Source organism: Telopea speciosissima, chromosome 1, assembly GCF_018873765.1.
Source record: "Telopea speciosissima isolate NSW1024214 ecotype Mountain lineage chromosome 1, Tspe_v1, whole genome shotgun sequence".
Classification (NCBI taxonomy): Eukaryota; Viridiplantae; Streptophyta; class Magnoliopsida; order Proteales; family Proteaceae; genus Telopea; species Telopea speciosissima.
The window spans coordinates 36,938,884-36,964,177 of NC_057916.1; the positions used below are offsets into that span (position 1 = coordinate 36,938,884).

At 39.1% G+C, this 25,294-nt stretch overlaps 2 protein-coding genes across 2 annotated transcripts; one reads left to right on the top strand and one right to left on the bottom strand.

The window, feature by feature from the left end:
* Window positions 1-1,247: 1,247 nt before the first annotated feature.
* LOC122665181 (aminopeptidase P2) lies at window positions 1,248-20,402 on the bottom strand. Its single transcript, XM_043861266.1, has 13 exons — window positions 19,974-20,402; window positions 19,576-19,701; window positions 19,333-19,452; window positions 18,854-19,129; window positions 18,355-18,527; window positions 12,942-13,196; window positions 12,114-12,265; window positions 9,789-9,979; window positions 4,264-4,372; window positions 3,998-4,152; window positions 3,292-3,384; window positions 2,255-2,335; window positions 1,248-1,507 (listed from the first exon to the last, which is right to left on the bottom strand). The coding sequence occupies exons 1-13, from the start codon at window positions 20,313-20,315 to the stop codon at window positions 1,436-1,438; spliced, it is 2,145 nt and encodes a 714-aa protein (XP_043717201.1). The 5' UTR covers window positions 20,316-20,402; the 3' UTR covers window positions 1,248-1,435.
* A 272-nt stretch (window positions 20,403-20,674) lies between these two features.
* Window positions 20,675-23,115, top strand: LOC122665190 (protein AUXIN RESPONSE 4-like). Its single transcript, XM_043861278.1, has 2 exons — window positions 20,675-21,948; window positions 22,589-23,115. Exons 1-2 carry the CDS (start codon window positions 20,755-20,757, stop codon window positions 22,841-22,843), a joined length of 1,449 nt encoding a protein of 482 aa, XP_043717213.1. The 5' UTR covers window positions 20,675-20,754; the 3' UTR covers window positions 22,844-23,115.
* Window positions 23,116-25,294: the final 2,179 nt, after the last annotated feature.

Here is a 25,294-nt window from a genome sequence, read left to right on the forward strand (position 1 = left end):
AGGTAAGGTGGGAATATTCTTAGGAGTATGGAATTTTTCTGGTCTTCTGGTCGGCTGGCCTTGGTTATGTCGCTATTTGATGCTGCGTGGGTTATATATATCAATAAGGTTGGGATTATCTCCATCATTATTCATTAATTAGCGATTTTTTAAATTATTAAGTAATATTTTACCTATAACCAATAACTGTATTATGTTGCCATCATGATAGTGGGAGCGTTATGATTTTTGGTTAGAAAACACGTGGAACGATCTGTGGATGCTTAACATGTCTCAATGTTGCAGGAAAGGATTTCTTTCTGACTTTGGAGTCTGCCCTTGATTACATATAGATTTAATTGTTTACTGTAATCAAAACAGGGGGGGTCCACAAGGACTCTCCTCATCCACTTGCATTTTCCGATTTAGCTCTAAGGCTGAATGAAGGCTCATACTCTGATCCCCTACAATTTGTTTTTTTTTTTTTTTTTTTTTTTTTTTTTAAACAATGCAACTTCAATACAGAATCTATTCTTCTGTATTGTACTTTAAGACAACATTCTGACCCCTTTGTTTGTTTAGTTCTGTAAGATTGGGCCACATGGGGATTATCATAATCTTAAAGCTCAGTGTGTGGTAGTATTTAATAGTTTGAAGAGATGCTGCATTTAAGTATTATAAATAAACCCCACATCAGAACCTTTAGCCAGACTCTAATTTTTTAATGGGAGAAAGAGTGCTATCTGAGTGAGTGCATGCGATGCGCTGTCCCTGCGTTAAGATAGTGAGAACAAAATGACTGCTATGCCCCATGGAAAGGCAGAATTTTTCAGGACGCAGCAGCATTTTGCTCACCCCTTTGTTTAAAAAAAAGAAAAGTGTTGACTAAGTTTCCCTTCCCTTCACTAGAACTGGTGATGTGATCCTATAATTAGAATCTTGTATAATCATTACACTCCTACCTCTTATTTAGGAAGTCAAAATTATACCTCCCTAATGCAATCTAATGGTACCAATGGCCATGGTGAAGGGAAACTCATTCTTATATTTAAGGAGAAGCAATCTCACAATCTTGTTTCCTTTACTATAATTCTAAAATTATCTCCGAAATCGGAAGTAGAATACCACAGACCAGTTCTCTAGTTGGGGCCAAACTACCCCATCCCCATAAATAGAATAGTTAATAAATTGATTTTAGGGAAAGACAGATTAAAAATCTGAGTCCAAGTCAACAAATCCTTCTATAACAAGCAAACTTCCAACCCGCATTGAGCAATGAAGATTTCAAATATAGTTCCATAAATTCTGTAATGCATTTCCTGTCAAATTTTAGTATATACATGAAAAGATGGGAAATTTATCTTCCAATATGGCAGAGAAACATTTTCCACACTATATTACAAACAATGAGGCGGTAAAATACACTTTCCCAAGGAAATTATCAGATGACAAGGTATCACTGCTTATTAAGCGGCCGTGTATTGTTCCAGAGCCATTTTAGAGTGGAACCGTCCAGCAAAGGTGAAACCTACACAAATTACACACAACATAATGGAGATGGGTAGTATTAGTCTCTAGGAAATAGATGCAAGAATGGCTAGTACTAATCAGGATGACAAAAATGAAGTGGTTTAGATTTCCTTTAATTTCTAAGGCGGCAAATTGCCTCATAGCCTGAGGACCCAGTGTTACATCCCTTTTAATTTCTCAACAAGAGTTGAAAGGTGAAGCAACTCTCTCCAATACACAATTCAGGTCTTTAGGATAATTATTTCTATGCACCAGTCCAGACCCATGCCTTCCATATTATTTATGGACAATTTGAGCAACATCATCTGACATCATGATGTAAATCTTCTTATGAATTCTAGGTTTTCTGGGAGAGTCAGATAGCCAAAGCATGCCCAGTGGTCCCAATTTGAGCCACATGGCAGGTGATATGGCCATTTCAACTGTTGGAGTAATAGGAAACCCTCAAGTTTGGCTTCATGTCAAACTTTGGGCCCAACCTCAATCACATGCTTCAACATATATCAGATGTTTGCCAATGTATTATCAGCGGTCATATCATTTTCAACCATCTCTAGACTTCTCAACTATTTTTAGAAACTACATTCTGCAGTAGTGCAGCAACATACATTTGGGCTGAAATTTACCACATGAATAGAGGATCCACCCAACTAAGCTGCCAAACAGCAGAAAATATGTCCATCTACCAAAGCTTAGCTAGGTGGTTCACCAACTTAATCAAGAAACAATATTTTGTGATACACACCTTATCCCAAACTTGTGAATGATAATCATTGAGCCAATTGACCTCCGCAATGGACATCAAAGCTAAGTTAACAAGTTTACTCTGTCCAATGAAATCAAGCAAAAATATTCAAAAACATAAGTACCAAGTTGAACTAAATTTGATAAATGAAGCAAATCTTAACATGAGAAGAACAGAATGAAGCATTACAGTTGACCCTTACTTATTACAGTTAAGCTTACACCTCTTCCCTTATTCAATTTAGGACTAGCCAACTGACAAGGCAGATCAATGAAGTTTCTAAGGGTACATGTTTTCAACATCCATCTCAAAAAATAAGATTCTCTTGCAAATTTTAAACAGAAACATTTCAATAATTCTGCTAGGAACATCCAGAATCAATTTTTTTTGGGGTGCAAATCCAGAACCTTCTTAACTAAGAAAGAGAGCAGGTAGAGAGAACAAGAAAGTGGTCTCCAAAATTTAATTTTCCCTTTTCATATGCCAGATACTTGTTAAAAATCTCTTGCATAGAGAAGCTTTGATCAAATTACGGAACCTACATGATGGTGGAATTCAGATCCAACCCACAATTTTCACCCTCGTGGAATTCTGTGGTTTTACTATCGTTCATGCCACATATGGGAAACCTTTGCTAGTGTCCATATTAAATGAGCATCCACCTAAAACATAGACTATGCTACTCAGACATGATTGAAGGATACAACTTGGGTGCAGCAAAGATTCCATTTCCTGCATTCTTTTTGGTTTACATGAGGGGTCAGACATGGGTGGGGCACATAATTTGAAGTGTACGCGCAACATAGAATGTAGTACAAGAGAGTATCAAACCTCTAGAAGTTCAAGACTACAATCAAGCACATAGGTGTTGGTTTCAAATCGCAAATTCTCAGAATGCTGGTCCGAAGCAGGAAGGTGATCTTTATCCATGTGAATGGTTAGCTTGAGAATTATTACCTCTATCAATAATTTCTCTCCTATTGAAGATATTTCTCCATATTTGAAAATTTTATCAGCACTGAAGCTTACTAGAGTACCTGAATAGGAACAAATGTGAGCTTCTCAAATCCCAGATATCCACGTCCTCCAAAATTGTTTGGTGTCTCAACCTCTTTCACGAAAAGGAGATTCTGCAGGAAGAAAAAATAAATTGAATACAAAAGGCCATGAGGACTTGCAACAGATTTGCTGTTTCCATTCCAACAAAACAAGAACAAACATGAGCGGAATTGCCTCTAACAATGTATCACACAAGAACCATAATCTAGAGAGAGTGATTAACACTAACAAAACCATCCAATTTTAGCTGTTTATACAAAAATGATATATATATATATATATTCAAGGTTTTAAGTATTCTTCAATATTTACCGATACATATTGTATCTTAAGGTACTGATACGATACTTATTAATTAAAAAAATGAATCATTATGTATCAATCGATAAGACCTGATACGGGTCGATATGGCTCTATACAAACAATTAATAGAAGATTCAACTGCAAAACCGCAACATAGGAAATTGAAGAATTTGTGTAGTAGTCAATGGACTAACTTATCCAACCAACGGTAAGACTTTCTTGAGAACTTCAACAAGTAACATTGATCCCCATGTCTGCCAGTTCCCAACAACCAATTGATGCCGCAGCTCCATCATTGAATACATTAACAGGCAAACAACTATTACCAGCCTAAATGCATTTTTAAATAGAAGAAATTCATGTCAGCAAGAATAACATTACCTCAATCCGAATGCCGAAAGAGTGGTCTTCATAATATCCAGGTTCATTGCTAACAACCATGCCTTTTTGTAAAGGTGTCATATTTCCAAATCGAAAGCTAATACTTTGAGGGCCTTCATGTACATTTAATCCAGCTCCTACACCATGGCCAGTCCCTAAAACACAGTGAATGGAAACCAGACATAAATGAACACATTATTTTAATTAAATAACAGAATGCTAACTTTCATGCTACTAAATTAGTGTGTGATCAGATAGGAGAGTACCATGACGGTAATCAAGTCCAATCTTCCAGAGGAAAGAACGTGCAAATGCATCCAGTACAAAACCAGGAGTATTTTCGGGGAATACTGCCTGATCAAGGGCTATATGACCCTGTGTATGTCATCAGAAACCATCACTACTATTACTTCTAAAAAGAGCACTTCAAACTCCAAATTGCCAATTAAAAAAAAAAATAATATATATATATGAGATAAAAATAAGATGACAAATAGATTGTCTAATGTAAATGAACCAGGAAACAGGAACCCGTGTTTTGAAAGACTGACGACATCAGCATGATGTCATGAGCTTTTGTTGCTTATGACTCCACTTTTCTTTCCCTCCCTCCAATGGCTATTTCCCAATGGCTCTTTTTTCATTCCCATATATATGTGTACGTATCTTTTGGCTTGTAGAAGAAGGCTTGATATTTTGTACTTCTGTATTATTGGGTATGCCAATGTGAATTTGAAGTCCTCTAGGGGTGAATGAATCCAACACTCGGGTAAGTCCCAACCAGACCAAAAGTTAAGTGGTCCTCCCCGACCCTTGTTATCCTGTTGCTGTAGGAACACTTCCCTGGATCAGCCCAAACGAGCCCAGATGGGGATGAACTGGATCCAAAGTTGGGTCTTTGGTCTAGTAGGATATTTTAGGATTTTTATTAATGTTGGAATATGGGTATTATTGTAACATGGGTCGACCCATGATATATGGTCGACCCATGGGGTATTTTCTATTCTAGTTGTTTTTCTCTATTCTAGTTAATTGGGGTATTATTGTAATTGTTGTATTCTGGAATTTTCTCCAGATCTATTATAAATAAATCGTGGAGGGCTATCACATTGATAAGCCTTTCCAATTATTTCTTCAATTAATTTCTATTTTTTGGGGAGACTCTTTGTAATTTTTAATAATTTTTTATTTTAGTTTTAATTAGAGTTAAAGTTGTAGCCTTGTAGGAGATAGGCTAGTTTGTTTTGGATTCCATTTTTAGTTTTAGAGTTTGTTTTATTTTTCAGTTTGAGAGTCTAGTTAGGAGTGTTTATTTCCCTCTTTAAATACAAGGCTGTAACCAACGAAAGTTGGGAGATTTGAATGACTGGAATTTGGATTTTCTTTATTGTTATTAGAGTGGTACGATAGATAGTTGGAGTTTTTATTTCCCTCTTTAAATACAAGGTTGCGTGACCTTCTTCCTCCCTCTTCTATTCTCCTTCTTCAATTTCTTCTTTATTTTCTGTCTCTCCTGAGTTCATCTTCCTCAATCTAAATCCCCATCCCCTGCTTCCCTGCTCTTTATTATAATACTGGTGAGTGTTTTCTCTTTGCTGGCAAGTATTACCAGATTCAGAAGAAAGCTCCGATGAATCGTTAACCCTAGTCAATTGGCTCTGAGATTTGTGTCGTGGATTCCTCTCCCTTGGACGAATCAACTTGCCAAGTCCCAGGTCCTAAACCTTCCTCCATCCTGAGATTGAAGCCAAGTTTCAGATCTAAAACTATAGGTACCGCCAGGGATATATTCCGAGATTTAAATCTCTGTTAGTTGCGGAGCCATGCGGCTGCTAGAACTTGATTTTGGTAGAGCTTAGGAGTAGAATCATGCGCTTGAAACCTCACTTCGATTGGTGTCTTCTAGAGGAAGTTCTCCCATCCGTAGAGCTCCTGTTTTTTCTGCCATTGGTTTTGTTGCTGGAAGTTGAAGACAACCTCATCGTATGAGTAATTCCCCTCTTCTTTCTTTCCCCTGAGTTTCCTAAAATACCCCCTACTTATATACCTCTATCCTAGCTAGGGATGCAAATGTATAACCGAAAATCCGAATCCGATCTGCATACGTATCCGTTTAGGGACATCCGTATTCGTTTAGAGATATCCGGAAAAAAATCCGAATACTCCGATAAAAACCCATCCTGAAAAAAATCCGAATACTTAATAATAAAAAATTAAGCAAATAATGATCTTGAGGGTTTTTGAAGATTCAACCGGTTCTAGAATATGAGGAAAAGAGAATCATGATCTAAGAGATATGGATAGAGAGTGAATTGTATCTGCTAGGGGGAGGAAGGTCCGGGTTACACAAGGCAGAGATGTAAACGGATGGTCGAAAATCTGAATTTGATCCGCATCCGAATCCATCCGAATCTGTTTAGAGGTATCCATATTTGGCCAGGGAATATCTGGATTTGATCACATCCGATCCGTATCCGAGCTGAATCCGATCTTTTTACATCCCTAATCCTAGCTTGTCCCTTTTAGAACCCTTCCAAGTCTATCTCTGAACAATAAATACTAATCCTGGTTATACCCTCTCCTCTTTACTTACCTAGTGAACCGTTGAAAATTAGGTTTATTACGAGATTGCCACTGGTTCTTAAATTTGAGCTGTTTGTTAGTTGGTGGGCCTGTAAGAGAACCCAAAGTTATTGAACCCACATTCCGCATCTCGTGTACTTTTCTCTATTTTTTAGTTTATTTTGAATCCTCCTTTTTTAAGTTGCATCAACTTGGTATCAGAGTAAATTCTGATTCTTGTGGTGAGCAAGTTCCGATATAGATCTGAAAATCAAAAACCAAACTGAACGATGGAGAAGGTTGCCAAAGATCGTTTTACTGCTCCATTAGACTGGTGTAAACCTCCAGTTTTTTATGAAGCACAATGAAAGGATCATATCATGGCGTCTAGGCGATCCTAGGCGTTGAAGGAAGGGGAAAAAAAACCAAGACAACACCAATAAAGTACCTAGACAACCAAGGCGCCCTTCCAGTAAAGGTCGCCTGGACGGATAGGCACCTTGACGACAATAGAAAGGACTTCCCGCATCAATTTGCCACTTGGGAAAATGATGGCCGCTTAAAACTTGAGGACGAGTTCTTTCAAGTAGGGGAGAATGAGTAATTATTGTAAATGACTCCACTTTTTTCTACCTCTCCAATGGCTCTTTTGGCTTGTAAAAGAGTGCTTGATATTTTGTAGTTTTGTACTCTTGGGTGAAAGGTGAGGAAATGGCGATTCCGCAAAGTGACAATTTTAGGTATCTAGGATCAATCATTAGTAAGGAAGTTGATATAGAAGATGATGTCTCTAAGAGGATTAAAGTAGGATGGATGGAATGGAGAGGTGCATCCGGAGTGTTACGTGATTGATGGATTCCTTTAAAGCTTAAAGGAAAATTTTACAAGACAGTAATAAGACCAGCTATGATGTATGGCGCGGAGTAATGGGCAGTTAAGAACTGCCATATAGGTAAGTTAAGCGTAGCGGAGATGAGGATGTTGAGATGGATGAGAGGCAAAACTAGGAAGGATAAAGTAAGGAATGACCATATTAGAGCTGGTTTGGGAGTAGCCCCGATTCAAGATAAGCTACGATAAAGCTGTTTGAGGTGACATGGCCATGTTCAAAGGAGGCCTTCAGACGCCCTAGTGTAGAGGAGCGACTTGATTCAGATTGAAGGTACTAAAACAGCTAGAGGCAGGCCTAAAATGACCCTAGGAATAGTGAGGAAAGACATGCATAGTATAGATCTTGTGATGCAGAGCATCCTACTGATCCACCAGCACCAAGGAGGTCAGATCATGATTTTGCCAAGAAAGATACTCGGCTAAAGGCCCAGACCAGGAAGAAATTCCAGCCCAAGTTCCCCATTGGGCCCAGCAAGAATTAAGACTCATTTTGGACCCAACCAGCCCAAACCGTGGACTCTTGGAATTTCCAAGATGGGCCCACTAATCTGCAGAATTTCTTAGACTTCTCATCTTTTTAGAAGTCTTTCCAAATTTTCTAGATAATTTATTGTTTTTTTGTTTCTAGTTCCTAGGTTCTTGTTTATTGTTCCTAGATGCATGGGGGGATGTTTTCTATGTAATGGGTTGGGAATACCAACAGTCCATTAATTGCTTGCATGTATCTAAGGGGTTTTTGGAACTCCTTCCTCCCCTATAAATTCAAATCGTGGAAAGCTGCTTTGACATTCCAGAATTCTTCAAACAAAGACTTAGTCTTCTTCTCTGTTGAGAACATGCTTGTGAGTTTATCAAGTGGCCTAGGTGGGACACTAGTGAGACTCTAGCAGTCTATCTTCAAGTAAGTTCTTCAACCTATCCCTTAATCAGTCCTTGCACCCTCTTCCATTTGCAAACCTTTTCTGCCTTTAAAACCCCATCCATAACCCTCTAGCCATGGCCGTTCTTACCTTCCATTAGAACCAGCAACCACCCTAATCAACCCTAGCCTAATCAAACCAAGCTCAGTTCAAAACCCTATTCTCTATCAGTTTTTGATCTTGGCGTGCTAACCTTTTAGGTCTGCACCATCTTGTCTCTAGCATGACATCGAATAGAGCTGATTGGAGGGCAAGGATCTGTGTAGCTGACGGTTTTTTTAATTTTTTCCTTTCCTCGCAAGGACCCATGTAGCTGACCCCATTTAGTTGGGATAAGACAGAGTTTGTTGTTGTTTGTTTTGTTGTTGGTGGGTCAATATGAACCCCAATGTGAGTTTGAGGTCCTCCAGTGGTGAGTGAATCGCACACTTCGGTGATTTCCCAACCCCCCCCCCCCACCCAAAAAAAAAAGGCCTCAGAGTTAAGTGGTCCTCTCTGACCCTTGTTATCTTGTACTTTTCTTCATTTTCTAGTTTATTTTGAAACCTTTTGAGCTGCATTAGACTGTTGAAATGGGTGATCAGATCTGGATCCAACAGATTGGACCATTGACTGAAACTGCTACTGGTCGACGATCCCTTGGGGAATATCCCCGGTCAGACTGTTGGGCCAGACAATCAGATCATTTGTATTGCCGACTGCTGGGCCAGATTGATCAGATACAAATGGGTTCTATTTTAAAAATTGCTACAAATTCACAATTTTAGCGCAAAAGCATCAAGTTGACATGCAGGCCAGATCCAAGGTCTTGGTCACAGCTGATTCAGGTCTACCTGAATTAAGTCACAACCCAATTGGTTTGGCTGACAAGAAGAATTTTCCAATAAACAAGATTCCCCCACCCCTCCAAAAAAGGAAAACAGAAAGGCACTTGCTAAAACATTTAGGCTGCTCATCAGTTAAAGCAGACTTTTAACTTCCTCTCAACCAATCTGAGTGACGAGAGTTGACAAAGTTAAATGACTGACAAATCTGAGCGGCAAATATATGCAAGATGGACTAACCATCTGGCATCTGATTGGTCCCATCTAACATATCTGCTGTCCTTCAGTTGCTAAATCATAACAATTCTGTCTATCAAGTCCTTCTAGATCATCTAAGAAACATGCCATCATTGTCCAAGAAGAAATATAAAATATTGGATGGCTAATGCAATCTGACAAGGCTGATTCTTGGATGGAGTCAACCCATCACATCTTGATTTTATGTTTTCTGCTAGATAGCTCGTGGTATGCTAACCCAATCATGCACAAAATGCTGTTGTATGATACTGTGAATAGCCAACTCTTGACAAGCTGAAACTCCAAAATAAATTTTGCTCTTTTAACACCATATATTGAGAACTCAAAGATACACACCTGTAAGACACGAGTGAAGCATTCCTTTTGTCGAGAGGTAGGTTCACCAAAATGTACTGTCCTTGTTATGTCAGTTGTACCATCAATATATTGAGCACCACTGTCTAATAAGAAGAGCTTCTCTGCATCCACAACACTACAACTCTCTGGCTCTGGTTTGTAATGTATGATAGCACCATTTGCGCCAGAACCTGAAACACCATTATATTCTTGATTACTGAATTGGAATAAAAGAGGAAACAACTATATTCTGAGTCTTTTTTTTTTCTTTTTCATTTTTTTTAAGGGTAAATTACACGTCACCCCCTAGTTTTCAAAGAAACTCAAATCACCCCCTGGTTTTTGAAAATACTCATCCGTTCCCTCTAAAGTAATGGTGTTAACTAAAATCAAACCAAAAAGTGAAATGGCATATTTAACCTCAACCAAAATAAGAAAAACAATGACAATTGAGGTACCCAACGTTTGTGAAAATGCACTTTAGATACCCAAAGCTTTTAAATCATATTTAGGATACCAACTTTGATATTTTCAATTATATCCCAAATCACCACCACCGCTACAGCCACCACCGCCACCACTGCCACCCACCATTACCGTTGGTTCACCCGACCACCCTTGAACTCAGATTCCCAGATGGCAAAAACTCCTGGAATATTCTAAGGAAAACGATCTCTCTTGTTGAACAGATGGTTTCTTCTTTATCCAAAGATCCCAATTTCACGGCAGCACTTGCAGCGGCCATCTCCAGAAGAATTAAACAGCAATCCGTAGCAGTAAAATGGTGATTGATTGTTTCTGTAGAGGAAAATTTTCTTGTATTTTGTTTTTGACCCTTTCTCTCTGAACTAGTCTCATCGATTCTGTGAACCAAAAATAAAATTTGAATGTTTTGGCATAACAAATCAGGAGAGAATTGATGATTTGAGGGCTGCCACATGCAGAAGACTAAATCCCCCTTGAATCTAAGAAGTATACTCAAATAGATAACCTGGCATACTCAAGAGGGGAGAATAAGAAAGAACCAGTAGCGGAGAATGAAAGGAGAGAAACAAAGAAAACCCAAATAGAGAAAAGAATCAAAGAAATAACCTATAACCATTCTAGGGTTTCCACTTATGCAGCAGCTTGCAATTCTTCAACTCTCTTCTTATGTTGTTAACTCACTTGTATAAAGAGACTCAAAAATTTCATTAAACCTCATCTGTTTCATCTTTATGAAAGATCAAAGCATCAGAAACTTGATGGGGAGGTTTTCATATCACAAACCCTTGACAAACAAACACTTAGCTGCCCATCTCGCCTAATTTTTATTTTTCCAATACCCATTTAAGGATTTGGGGGTTTCAAATGCAGCAAAAATGGGGTTATCAAAAGTTCAAAACCACAATCAACACCGCAAACGGAATACACAATGGTGTGAGACTTATGGGCTTCTAAAGGTGAAGAAATGGTCAGTCTCGCAACAGTATCCCTATTCAAAATGTAAACGAACTTCTGCTTCTCGCAAGCAGCAATCATTACCGCACGGCCGTTGAGATCAACAGTCAGGTACTTCCCCGGAACAATGTGACAACAACCCGAGAGAGGGAGAGGGAGGGGGTGTTGTAGGTGGGGGTGGGGGAAGATGGTGGCGTGACGGCAGCGGCTGCGACGGCGACGGCGACGGTGACGGTGGGGAGATGAAGAAGACAAGAGGAAGAAGACCTAAATTGTGTTTTGGGGTTTTTAGATTTCAAGGGCAAAATAGTAACTATACACTGGTCAAGGGTAGTTTAGGGATTTAAATTTATTTAACTGGCTGACATCATCACTTAACAGCATAAAACTAATGGTAGGGACTAATTTGTCATATTGGGGTCTAATACAGGGGTGATTTGAGTATTTTCAAAAACCAGGGGGTGATTTGAGTTTTGTTTAAAAACCAGGGGTTGACGTGTAATTTACCCTTTTTTCAATGATGAACAAAAAAATAGCCAAGTTTTTGCAGTAATACATATAATAATACAATCTAACACCAATGGTTAGAAAAGTCACCCTTGAACTCCGACGGAAATAGATCTTTTCTCTACTTTAAGATGTTAGGAAGATTTTGTCAAAATAAAAACATGAAATTTCACAAGGAAGTCATCATATTTTAGGAGGGGGAAAAGTTAAAAGCCCAACTCTATTAGAGATGGGTCCCTTTTTTTACTATATTAAAAGCCCAAAAAACTCAGAAGATATCACAATGTTTTCAATGGATTAATATTTGCATGGATTTTCAGAATCAAAATCAATTCTATACTAGGGAAGAAATAATAATTAAATCTGCATGTAATGTACCACTAATAGTATCAAAGCTTGTATCCATAAAACCAGCCTGGTTCGCACGGAATTGGAAAAGCCTGTCCGCAACTTCTACTTCTGTTAGTACCACATTTTTATGGATTTCCTCTTCTAACCAAGCCCAAAACTGTGCTAGAGCAGCAGCATCCCTGCAAGGAAATTGAGACTAGTTAAAGTCAGAAGCAAGGTTACTATTTAACAATAACTCCTAGAAATTACCCATTAAAAATGCTATATCCTTGGATACACTTTACACGTCTGTCACTGCCTCTGTCCCCTATCAATGCTTTGGACAAGTGAGGCAATGTTGCTCATGACAACTTTCTCAAAAAGGCTGTTCCTGAAAATCACATATTATCAAGAAGGCTATATATATGGAGCAAAGGATGGTCCAAGTTCCTGCCACGTGCCAGATGGGTGGGTCCCAATATTGTGGAGGGGTAGACTTCAAGATCTCCTCACCAAGTTGAAAAATAAAACCTCTGAAAATCTAGGGACTACAAGAGGGTGCATGGGCATAAATGGACAGGAAAATAGAAGGTTGCATGCCATTACACAGCTGAGTATATAATTGAATTAGGTCCTCAAATTTGACATGTGGCTAATCCAACCCTAGACCTATCTATCCACCAAGATGTATATTGTGAAGATTGATGGAGGGTTTGGGGTTAAAAATGAAAAGCATTGAGCTTGCGTACTATACAATCACCTAGGATACCAGCAAGATCATTTTCTAGAGTTGCATAATGTGTCAACATCATTAGTCAGAAGTAACTAGCTAATTTTGTTCCCAAAAGATCAGGTTCTAGTAAAAGGAAACATCACCTTAAATGTGAATTCCGCATCCCTTCCAGTTCAGCATGATTCTTTATTGCTTTTGCAAGACTGATAGGGGAAATCTTGTAAACTCCATGGGGTTCCTCAGAAGGACAAGGAGAACATTCGATGGCCCTGGTCTTATTTATGCTTTTATTACGAATCCTCCCAGGGTACTTATCAACAGCAGACCTGTAGGTGTTAAAAATGGCAGCATTTACGCTTGATGTATCCAACCAGAGTTGTACCTCTTTGGCTCCCAAACTGCAAAGACAGCTATGCTTCAGAAGACATGTCTATATATATATATATATATATTTATTTATTTTTTTTTTATTTTTTTTGGGGGGGGGGGGTGTGGGAGGCTGCAGTCATGTACTTATTCTATGTCATATATTTCTTCATCCTTTTTTTTATCCAACAGATTCCAAAATAAGAAATTGCAGATTACACCTTATTAAAGCAATTGATCTGCACTAACATGACTCGAAGTGGACCTGAGACAATACTCTTAATCATAAGAATAAGGATTATTTTCTTTGCCCAAAACCATATACCAATAAGACCATGTGGTTTGTCCAAAAGAAACGTACACACAACTTTGTCTGAATCCTCAAACAGTAACAGTAAGAATGAGAAAAAGGTTCTACATTTTCCCAAACATGAAAAGATGCCATGATAGCCTCCATCCTCCTATGGGTAATGTAGTACAGAATTTGAATGATCATAGCAGTAGGCAAACAAGATCTTTTAACCAAAGAATAATACAGATTTAAAGGGGTAATCCTAGGAGATCTAGGAAAATGGGTAGATAGGTAATTACTCAACAAATAGGAACAGGACTTCGAAGAATCAATAGAAACTGAAATCAGAGGTAAAACAACCCATAAACATAAACCAGAAATCAGTATTTCATTGGAGAAAACCCACAGTAACCGACAGGGGTATACTGGTAATTTCTTCAGGTCAAAACAGAGTCAGAAATTTAGGTTAACATCAAACAATCAAATCTGATATGATCTCAGTTATTAAGTTTAAAACAGAGAATTAGAATCAATTCCAGAGAGAAACAGTGGACACAAGGAGAAAAGTAGGGCTGTAAATGGATAACCGAGAATCCAAATTCGATCCACATCCGAATCCATTTAGGGGCATCCGTATTCGATTAGAGATATCCGGAAAAAAATCCGAATACTCCGATAAAAATCCGAATCCAAATACTCAATTATAAAAAATTAAGTAAATAATGATCTTGAGGGTTTTTGAAGATTAAACAGGTTCTAGAATATGAGGAGAAGAGAATCATGATCTAAAACTATGGATTGAGAGTGAATTGTATCCACTTGGGGGAGGAAGGTTTGGGTTACACAAGGCAGAGGTGTAAACGGATGGTCGAAAATCCAAATTCGATCTGCATCCGAATCCGTTTAGAGGTATCCGTATTCGACCAGGAAATATCCGAATCTGATTACATCCGATCCGTATCCGAGCCGAATCCAATCTGTTTACAGGCCTAGAGAAAAGGGTATTCTGGGAAGATCCCAAATATCTCAAGATCCAACGGTCACGACTAAGTCAAACTCAAATCGAGTTTACCATTAGGGTTCATGAACATGCGGTTAAAATCTTCCGACAATCTAATGGCTGAATTGCTTAATGTCAAAAAACATGTAGCATATGATCTTCTAGAACCAACAGTTCTAGTTACAAGACAATAGAAGAAATACTTATTGTTAATGGATCAATAAGATGATGGAATAATAAAAACAACAAAAAATAAGACCCGGGCTTCACACTGCAAGGTGGTTCGATTGGATCAAACGCCAACCTACCTGGATCGCACACAAGGGGTTCCTTGATTAAAAAAAAACAAACACAAGGGATCTTAAATAGAGAAGAAGAGCAGCAAAACAGCAACTTTATTTATCAAATTCGTGTACAATGTTTGCCCCCCTTACAACTTTATATAGAAAACTCAAAAATAGACTCAAACACAAAAAAAGAAAGACCTTACCCAATTCATAACTAGTTAGGTAACCTAAACTGACTAGGAAAGTGAAATAATAAAGGAAACGAACTCAAAACAGAGCTGGACTTATAGAATCCTAATCTAGCCTAACTAAAACACTTAATGACAACTAAAATAAAGAAATAAAGACAATTAATTAATTAATCACGTATGTCTAGCCTATACTCCATATTATAGACCCATTAATGTAACCATTACCATGAAAACCCATGGGAACAAAGGCCCAACACATACATAACCCAACCCTAGACTTATTCCTAGGAAACAAGCCCAGTTTGGTGATGAATCTGCATCAACTCTTCCCAGCTTGAAAATACGACCTTGAGTTTTGTAATGACGAGGGGGAAACATGTGAGTTGCAACTTTGACCATTCCCAAACAAAATTCTGGTTGCCTGTGGATGTAAGGAATGTAGTCTTCAAGGCATGGAGCTTTTTCTTCAAAGAAGTGGGTGGAACCACAAACTCAAAAAAATCTCCAACGGTAGGAATAGCATTAGGGATGGTGACAACTTCATGTGGAGTATACACAATGTCTTCCTTAATTACAACCTCGTCTAGTACTACTGCTTTAACAATGTTTTGAACAACCTTTGTAATGCAATCCTCAACTTTGGTAACCTTCTCATCAAAGACTAGAGGCACAAGCTCTACCTCTTCAAGAACAACATCATGAATGTCGATGACTTCTTGTGGAGTGTTCTCGACTACTACCTCATCTTCCACTGTTTCAGCTTTGTCTACTTCGATCTCTTCAATACAGACCTCTTCAGTAGAATCTTCTACATGTTGACCTTCCGTCTTTGAAGCTTCAAGCATGGTTTCTTCTTTATCATCACAGTTCACTGTGATCACTTCAGCTTTATCTTCAACTTCAGGCTCCTTTTCTTTGAATACTTTGATGGTGGAAAGTTGAGCTCAATCTGTGCTCTAACATTATTGGTGCTTGACTTCCAACAATCCTCAATTTGCGAACTAAATTCCATTGATGGATGCTTCAAGTTGTCTTCAGTTCTGAAGGCCTTTTGGTAGTAACCTTGCCGAAGGGAGAGTTCCCTTTGGATATGCTCTGGTATGTACTTGTTCTTCAACTTGTTCTTCATCTCTTTCCAAGTCCCATGTTCACGTCTTCTAACTCTGAGCCTCTATTCATGGAATGTCAATTCCCTAGCACGACCAGTCAATCGCAAGTAAAGAAATTAAAGCTTCCTTGCCTCAGTCATTTCACACCAGTCAAAATATTCCTATAGAGAATCAAATCAATCAAGGAATAGATATGGATCTGTCTGTCCAGCAAAGTAGGGAACTTTGGGCTTCATCCTCCGTAGTAATATCAGTTCTCCTGTAGTAGGTGTTGTTTTCCAATGTACTCCCTCTTTGAACTCTAATGATATTATTATCAGTTGAACCAACTCCATGATTTTCAAAAGTTGCATGGGATCTGTAAACCCTCTGTGGACCTCTATCCATGAACCTTTGAGTACGGTCATATGTTGTAGACTCTGTCGGAAGTCTTGCCTCACCTTCAGGAGGTGCATAACTGTCTTGCATGGGTGTAGAAGTTTTGGTTCTCTACTGCTGTAAACTGATGTTACTGATCACATAATTGTTGTAACATCTCCAATACCCTATTCATAGGATTAGTTGGGTCTGGAGTTCTTGAACTATTCTCTGCCATGGCTCTAATACCACTTAATGTAGTATTGAATTTGAATGATCAAAACCGAAGCCAAACAGAATCTTTTAACCAAAGAATAATTCAGATTTAAAGAGGTAATCCTAGTAGATCTAGGAGAAGGGTAAATAGGTAATTACTCAGCAAATCGGAACAGGATTTAGATGAATCAATAGATACTGAAATTAGAGGTAAAACAATGCATAAACATAAACCAGAAATCAGTATTTCAATGGAGAAAACCCACAGTAGCCGACACAGGTAAAATGGTAATTTCCTCAGGTCAAAACAGGTCAGAAATTTAGGTTAACATCAAACAATCAAATCTGTAATGATCTCAGGTATTAAGATTAAAACAAAAAACTGAAAACTAGAATCGATTCCAGAGAGAAACAGTGGATAAAAGGAGAAAAGGGTATTACGGGAAGATCACCAATATCTCAAGATCCAACGGTCAGAACTAAGTCTTTACCATTAGGGTTCATGAACATGTCGTTAAAATCTTACGACGATCCAACGGCTGAATTGCTTAATCTCAAAAGAACATCTAGCAGATGATCTTCTACAACCAAAGGTTCTAGTTGTAGCAAAATAGAAGAAATACATACTTGTTAATGGATGAAGAAGATGGTGGAATAATAAGACCAGCAGAAAATAACACCCAGGCTTCACACCGCAAGGTGGTTCGGTTGGATCAAACACCAACCTACCTCGATCACACACAAGGGGTTCCTTGATCGAACACAAGGGATCTTCAATAGAGAATAAGAGCAGCAAAACAACAACTTTATTTATCAAATTTGTGTACAATGCTTGCCTCCCTTGCAACCTTATATAGAATACTCAAAAATAGACTCAAACACTAAAAAGGAAAGGCCTAACGGCCCTAACCAATTTTAACTAGTTAGGAAACCTAAATTGACTAGGAAAGTAAAACAATAAAGAAAACAGACTCAAAACAGGACTGGGCTTATAGAACCATAATCCAACCTAATTAAAACACTTAATGACAACTAAAATAAAGAAAGACACCTAACTAACTAATTTCATAAGCCTAGCTTATACCCATATTATAGGTCCATTAACACGGCCCATTACAATGATAACCCATAGGATCAAAGGCCCAACACATACATAACCCAACCCTAAACTTATTCCTAGGCAAACAAGCCGAGTTTGGTGATGAATCCGCATCAATAGGTTAAATATCTTTTGCCAAGAAATATGACCAACATTTAACTGGTTTGATTAAAATAAAAAGTTCAAAATACGAGGGGAAAAAAGGTCTAAAATTTTCCACTCGTGAAGTTCTCCTTGACCACATGATGGTTGATTGAGAACTACATCCTCCAATTGGTAAACAGATGACAAAAACTTATTTAGGAACTTAGTAAAAGCTTCAAAGACAATCAAGACAAGAGATTGCAAACCAAGTTGTCAATTTAATCCTTGATGAGTTTGACACTCATACTATCACTGGTTGGTATTATAAACCTAAAGCCTATGATTATTCCTTTAAGTTTATCTAATACTGTTACATGCATGTAATGTAGTGGTGGTTTCCTGCCCTACATTTTGTTATAAAATATAGGGAGAGGAAGCTGACTTTGGCTATACTCCACCTCTTCCCTAAGTCTATTGATTACTTGATTTACTCACAAACTAAACGTTGAAGTAGATAGAAAGTATGCTTTCATATCTTTTACATCCCAAAATTACCTTTCTATTCCAGAAAGAATGGATTCATATGGTCTCAGTTCTACTCCTGAATTCTGCAAGTGAGCCATCACTTCTGGGTTGACTTTAGAACTATCAATAAACAACTTGGCGCTATCAATTTCCACAATTAAGTATGCATACATCACAGGTGAATGTGGAACATCATTTCCCCTCTACAAAAAAAAAAAAATAAATAAATACATGAACAAGTTAAAATAGAAAGGTACATAATAAGACACCAATGTGTGATGTGTAAGAAGGAATGAAGTTCCTTTTTTGTCACTAAATCTTATGATATCTGGTGTGCAAGTTGTGTCAGATATATTAGAAGACATCAGACACTACAATAATAATTTTAAGGCAGTCAACTGCCCCTAGCCGAAACTTATGCAACTGAGTATTTAAAAGAATCATGGTGTTTGTTATTTGAAAGTATCTATGCCTGATTATAAGTAACAGAAGGCAGAGCATGTTCCAGGAGGTTAATCAGAAAGATTACCAAATTCAATAACCAAGCAACTTCATCGAGCATAGAAATAACAATTGCTGAAGAACCAGCTTCAATGAGCTCTGATCTTAAAGTAGACAGTTTTGATGGGACATCCAAGCCAGCATAGTGGATATCATGCACTCTAACAGGTTTCTTTGGGGGTTTCGGTCTCGATTCCTTCCATATTTCATCCACAAGATTAAAATCATAAATGTAAACCAACTCATGATTTTTTTTTGAAATCAGCTCCTTCAATTCCTCTGCTGCATCAGAAGAAAAAAGAAACTGCATCCTTCGCAAAATTAGAAGATTGCATCAGAAACTGCACAAGTGTGAAGAGTCATATAGAGATCTTAAAAAAAAACAAAAAAAAAAGAAGTATTTATGGACCTAAATAAGCAAAAAAATTATAACTTAGAAGTAATTCCACAAAAGGTGGTTACAAAAATCTTAAACCAAAAAACAAAAAAAGTGGTTATATAACTCACAGGATCAATGCCAACTCTGCAACCAGGAGCCAGAACATCATTGAGCCATTCACCACTAGTAGGCACTCCAAAATTGCCAGCACGCATGAGAATCCAATTAGGACTTAACTGCTTCTCTGCCTGATCATCCAAGGGACAGCAAGTATCAAAGAAACCAAAGCAAGCTAGAAGATGAAACGAAGACAACTCTAAATAATAACACCAAGCTTGCTAAGGGAACTAAATCTATAATTCCTTTCTAACCTGAAGAAAATAACGTCCGTCAGTCCAAAGAGCGGCTTTATCCTTTGTGACAATTGCAGTGCCGGCGCTCCCAGTGAACCCCGATATATATGCCCTTCTCATAAAGCATTCTGCGATGAACTCACTCTGGAAATGCGCAAGTCCAATACAATTACAGATGGATATATAGAAAATATTTTGTCAAACACGAGCTTCATGTCAGTATTCATGTAAACTTTAAATTTTAAGAGAGCGACATGAGACCTCATGTTCCTTCTCAGACGTTAATACGGATCACTAGAAGACCTCTGAACGGTTTAGAAATGAAGAAAATACCAAGATGTAAACAAAAACGCAACACATATTCAACTTTGGACCTCCACAAATTGGTAGCAGTAAGCGTAGACCAGAAAGCTAACCTGATGGGCATCCTGAGAAGGGATGATATAAGCATCGATGCCGATTCCGGGTCTGGAGAAAATCTCCCGGAGAGCGCGAAGCTTCTCGTCGGGCTTCGAATCCACGCTTTTCTTCCGAATTTCCGAAGAGGGTTTGGCTGTGATGGGGCCACAATTTCGAACGAAAAGAAGAAACCCATTCGAAGACTTTCTAGGGATTGCTTGTTGAGTTTTGAATTTTCGCAGTAGAGGAGCTGAGACAGAAAGAAAATGAAAGCAGCGAGCTTGTAATTTTGAAGATCTTGATAAGACACTCGGAAAACCTTTGCTGCGATACACAGACATTGAACCTGCCGCTTCCATTGCTCTCTCTCTCTCTCTCTCTCTCTCTTTCACACAGAAGCTAACACCGGAGCTCCGGCGACAAGAGGCTGTGAAGAAGGAGATAAGGCTTCTCTCTCTGTGGCCCTATTTGTTTCGTCGCTGACCCAAGTGACAAAGGGCAAAGGGCTTTTTCTTCTTACACGTGGCAAGCACGAGGGAATCCAACGAGACAAACTGAACAGGGCCCACGTCCACACAACCTGCGGCGTGGATGGTGGGCCCTGATGGAGATCCACCCTTCAGATCTCTCATCGCTCCTCAGAGCTTTTTCCTCTCCGAGGTCTGATCTGAACTGAACCGCTGTGAACTCACCTCACAGTTCAACAAATACTTTCGAAATCTCGTTCTACTGAGGAGAAAGACAGAGCTGCTTCGAAGCTCCCGAGCAAGCAAGGAGGTAAATCTCGGGATTCCATTAATGGCGGTTATAACAGAGGAACCAGAAGAGAAAGAAGAACGAAAGCCGTTGTTGAAGAACCGGGAAACAGAAACTCCATTTTTGAAACCGGGTAAGGTTACAGACTCCCCTGCGGTCACAGCACACGGGTTTGCCTTCTGGGCTTATTTCACTCTTGCGGTTTCCGTTGTTACGCTTGTCTTTATTTTTCTCTCTTCACTAATCCCACAAGACGATAAAGCTTGGTTTTTAAGCTTACCCAAAGATGTTCGTCTCCATTACTCCAAGGGTAGAACAATTAAGGTCCAGATAACCCCAAATCGGCCTCCCATCAAGGTTTTCGCGATAGAAGAAGGTCCCAGAGATGCGGAGACTGTGGTTCTTGTCCATGGCATCGGTTGTAGCTCTTATTCTTTCCGTCAAGTGATCCACTCGCTAGGTTCCAGTGGAATTCATGCTGTTTCATTTGATCTTCCCGGTTCTGGTTTCTCAGATAAGTCCACATTGGAGGAGAATGAGAGATGGGGTGGTGTTCTGGGCAGTCTCTATGATGTTTACAGTGATATTAAGGAGAAGGGCTTGTTTTGGGGATTCGATCAGCTCGTCGAAACGGGACAGATCCCTTACCAAGAAAATAAAATCAGGGTTTCTACGACTAGGAGTACTAGACCCTTGAGTTTGAAATCAGAGGAGATGGGTCGAGTTATTGGGCAAGTGATCGATTCGATGGGTCTCGCACCTGTGCATCTAGTCTTGCACGATTCAGCTGTGGGAATGGGTGCTAGTTGGGCGTCGGAGAATCCGGGGTCCTTGAGTAGCTTAACTCTGCTTGATTCTGACTCGAAATCCATGGCTTTGCCGTTGTGGGTACTGGAAATTCCGGTTCTTAGGGAGTTTGTGTTGGGTTTTTCCTTTGCTTATGCTGGGTTTCTTCGATTATGTTGTTCTAGATCGATTGAGATGTCAGCTGCAGAGGCTCATAGGGTTCTTTTAAAGGGTAGGGATGGTAGGAGAGCAATTGTTGGACATGGGAAAGGTTTGAATTATAGCTTCAGTTTGGAAGAATGGGGTGGTTCAGAGGCAGTGAAGGGCATGCCGCTTCAAGTGCTTTGGTCTAATAGCTGGTCTGAAACGTGGAGCAAAGAGGGACGCCAGGTTGCAAAAGCTGTTCCAGGGGCAATCTTCGTCACCCATTCTGGTGGGCGCTGGCCTCAGGTGCGAATTAAGTTCCTTATTCTGGAAAACCTACACTAATTTTCAACTGATAATCAAAATGCAGTATTTGTACATGAATTATAGATGGGTTGCAGGTACCTAACGAGTAGGTTAATTGTTCAACAAATTTCCATATATTAGTTAGTTCCTCGACAATCTAAGTTCTTTTTGTCCATGGAATTAACAGTCAATCTTCAGTACCAACTTGTGGCCCACTAATTGAACAAAATGAGTCAATTTTTTTGGTGGACCACGTTCAGATTTGAAATGAAACAGTTGATGCCATGATCTGGAGCTTATAATTGAAATGCTACCAGCCTACTACTTGTAGCATCCTCAACCTATATCAATTCATGCTCTTTGGCAAACCTCAGCTTTGTTCGATCGAATTCTTGGATCCCTCAACCATAATGAATCCAAATAGCTATACAGTTGATCATTTAATTACAGTACCTACTGAGATGGTCTGGATCCATGAACAACCATTTCTGGTTGTGGTTGCTGATAGTTTATAAAACTTTTTCACTCTTCATGTTTGATACTTTCAATGAAAATTTAGAATTCATTCATTGATACTCTCTTTGAGTACGTAATTGTTGTTTCTTTGATTCAATGATGCTTTTTGGCTCAATTATCTCAGGAAGATGCAGCAGATGAGATAGCTCAAAGCATTCTTCGGTTTGTATTGTCATTGCCGAAATCCATTAGACAAGTAAAGGATGAGCCTCTACCCGATCATATTCAGAAGATGTTTGATGAAGCAAAAGATGGTGCCCATGAAAGCCATCATCATCACCAGAGTCATGGTGGCCATGGCCATCACCATGGGGGTCATGATCACGTACATGCTGGCTACATGGATGCATACGGCCTTGGTCATGGTTGGGGGAGTTGATCCATTTGTCTTTGTTTTGCAACTGGAGGTTAGACCAAAGCTTGAGAGTTTTAGGCCTTGTTTTCTGGTGGCTAAGCTGAATGGTGAGGTTTTCTCTTGTATCACTGTGTTAGAAGGCTTGTATTTGTAACTGAGCCAGGCGGTGTTCTCATGAAAGCGTCAAGTTCTATTAGTGTGAATTCATCCTTATGTACCTCAGCTATCCATCATATGCAGTTTGTATGCCATTGTGCAGCGATGACCGATTTGGAGCATTAAATATTTTTCTGATGGGCAAATAGAGAGTTGTGCCTTTTATTTGTTTGCCTTAAAAAAATCTGGCAGTGATTGTAATTACATGATGTGCTCCAGGGCTTACAGTGTGAAGCTACATGCTTTGCTGTGTTCTGTGGTATAGTTATTGTGTCACTCAGGCTATGATTTCAAAAATTGGATCCGAATCGGTAGAATTGCCTGATTTGATAGAAGCCAATTCCAATTTCCGCTGATTCTGTATGACATAAAAATGAATCGGCCAGGAATGTAAGAAGATCCCAGTTTTTGGTTGTTATCTTCGTTTGATCACCATAAGCACAGAAAAGTAAAGAAAACTTGCTGTTTTGCCTAAATTTACAAAAGTTTCTTGGCACAAAAATCTTCTCACATCTAAGATGTGAAGAGAACTATCCTCCTTTCTGATTTCATTTTCTTCCGGTCTGTGACCAATTTTAGACTGATTCAAATCAAAATCAAATCGGAATTGATGGAGACCGCTCAGACGCCTGATTCTGAGTTTCAAAAACCCAACTCAGATCCATTCTTCTGGAGAGTTTTGAAAAGAACAAGTAAAAATAAAAGTGACTCAGTAAGGATATTCACACTCTAAGCCCTGGAGCGCAGTGGGATTTATGGTGTATATAGCATTACTATGAATTAATCAGATTTTTAGTACTACTTTTGCTCGTCTTTTGTCAGTGTTACTGTGCTGGGCTATTTTGTGTTACCAAGTGAGCAGAGAGAGAGTTCCATCTCTTGGTCTGAGTATTATTAGCTGAACATGAGGAGCATATGTACTCCACTTGAAAAGGTTGATTGATGTCAACTTTGCATTTGTGCCTTGGTGTTATATGAAGGTTGGATTCTTTCAGGAAGAACCAAAAAAATGGGGGCTATGCGCCAAAGAAAACATAGCATACAAGACCGAAGCACCAGTGGCAAATGGATCAGGATCGTCTCCAGGGAGCAGGGAACACCCAGGGTGCTCCCAGCCATTGGGCTGTGCCGCACACATCCCTAGGCATGCGTCGAGATATGTGCGGCACAGCTCAACCACTGGATGCCCCCTGGCAGCCGCATGTCTCCCTGGAGACCAGCTAAATTCATAGCGAAATGACTGAAGTAGCGCGAGAGAACTGTGTTATCATGTTTGCATGTTGTAGCGGTTTGGAACTGAGTTGTCAGGAATGAGAATTCTCTTCCCAGGAGTTCAAAGTAAAACAGTAAGTTGCCTTCCTTTGGAGCCTGGATAATGATCTCTGTTATCAAACCTAAGCATTAGAAGAAGATTGGAAATGAGGAACTACAGAGTAACAGTGAATGGAAGAGTTGGAGCGACCAGCCCTTGGAATCATAAGACTAAGCAGTTGGGCTCTTGAACTCTAAATCCCCTCAGAAAAGCCTGTCCAGAGTCCAGACTCTAATCTCTCATGTCTTGAGTTTTTCTGGGTGTGGTATGATTTCTGAAAACTTTTTGACGGCTGAGTTCGTTAAATTTTATGGGAAATCTTTTATTAGTCCCCTGTTCGTGTCCTATAATTACTCAACTCTCTTACTCAAAATTTCTTTTTTGATTCCTTTTCTCTTTTTCTCCTGGTACTTTAAAATTCTTCGATTACCCATTTGTTGATTGGATCAACCTATTAACTTGGTTAATGGAAAATTAAAAAAAAAAAGTGCTATTAACATGGTTCAAGGAAACCAAACCAGTCTTCATGGATCAAAATATACTACAGTTAGCTTTTCTAGGGGAATGATAGAAATTTCCCCAAATTTTATGGATCAAATTACTACACATGGATGCAGAGAGCTTAGGAATTGGAAACCTCTGAGGTCATTGACAGAAGTCAAGCTGAATGGTAATTCTTAAAAGATAGTCAGGGTCCTGGAGAGAAGTCTATCTAGACAGATGAGTTGGACAGCCATTGGTACTCAAAATCGAGCTTCTAGCCTTCTGCTAGCCCAGGTCATTTGCCAAGTTAAAAATAGTGGAGGTGATCCAAGGTTGAGTTTGATATTCTCTTGAGTAAGATCATTTCCTGAAGGAGGGGCTCTGCCTCTTGCTTCCGGAAATCTTTAGTGTGTAGCTTGGTCATGTGATGGCCATCCAAAAAGCTTGAAGCGAATACATTCTTCCCCTAGACCAAGGATGCTCTCCCGTAGGGAACAACCACCATTCATTCACTAATTTAAAAA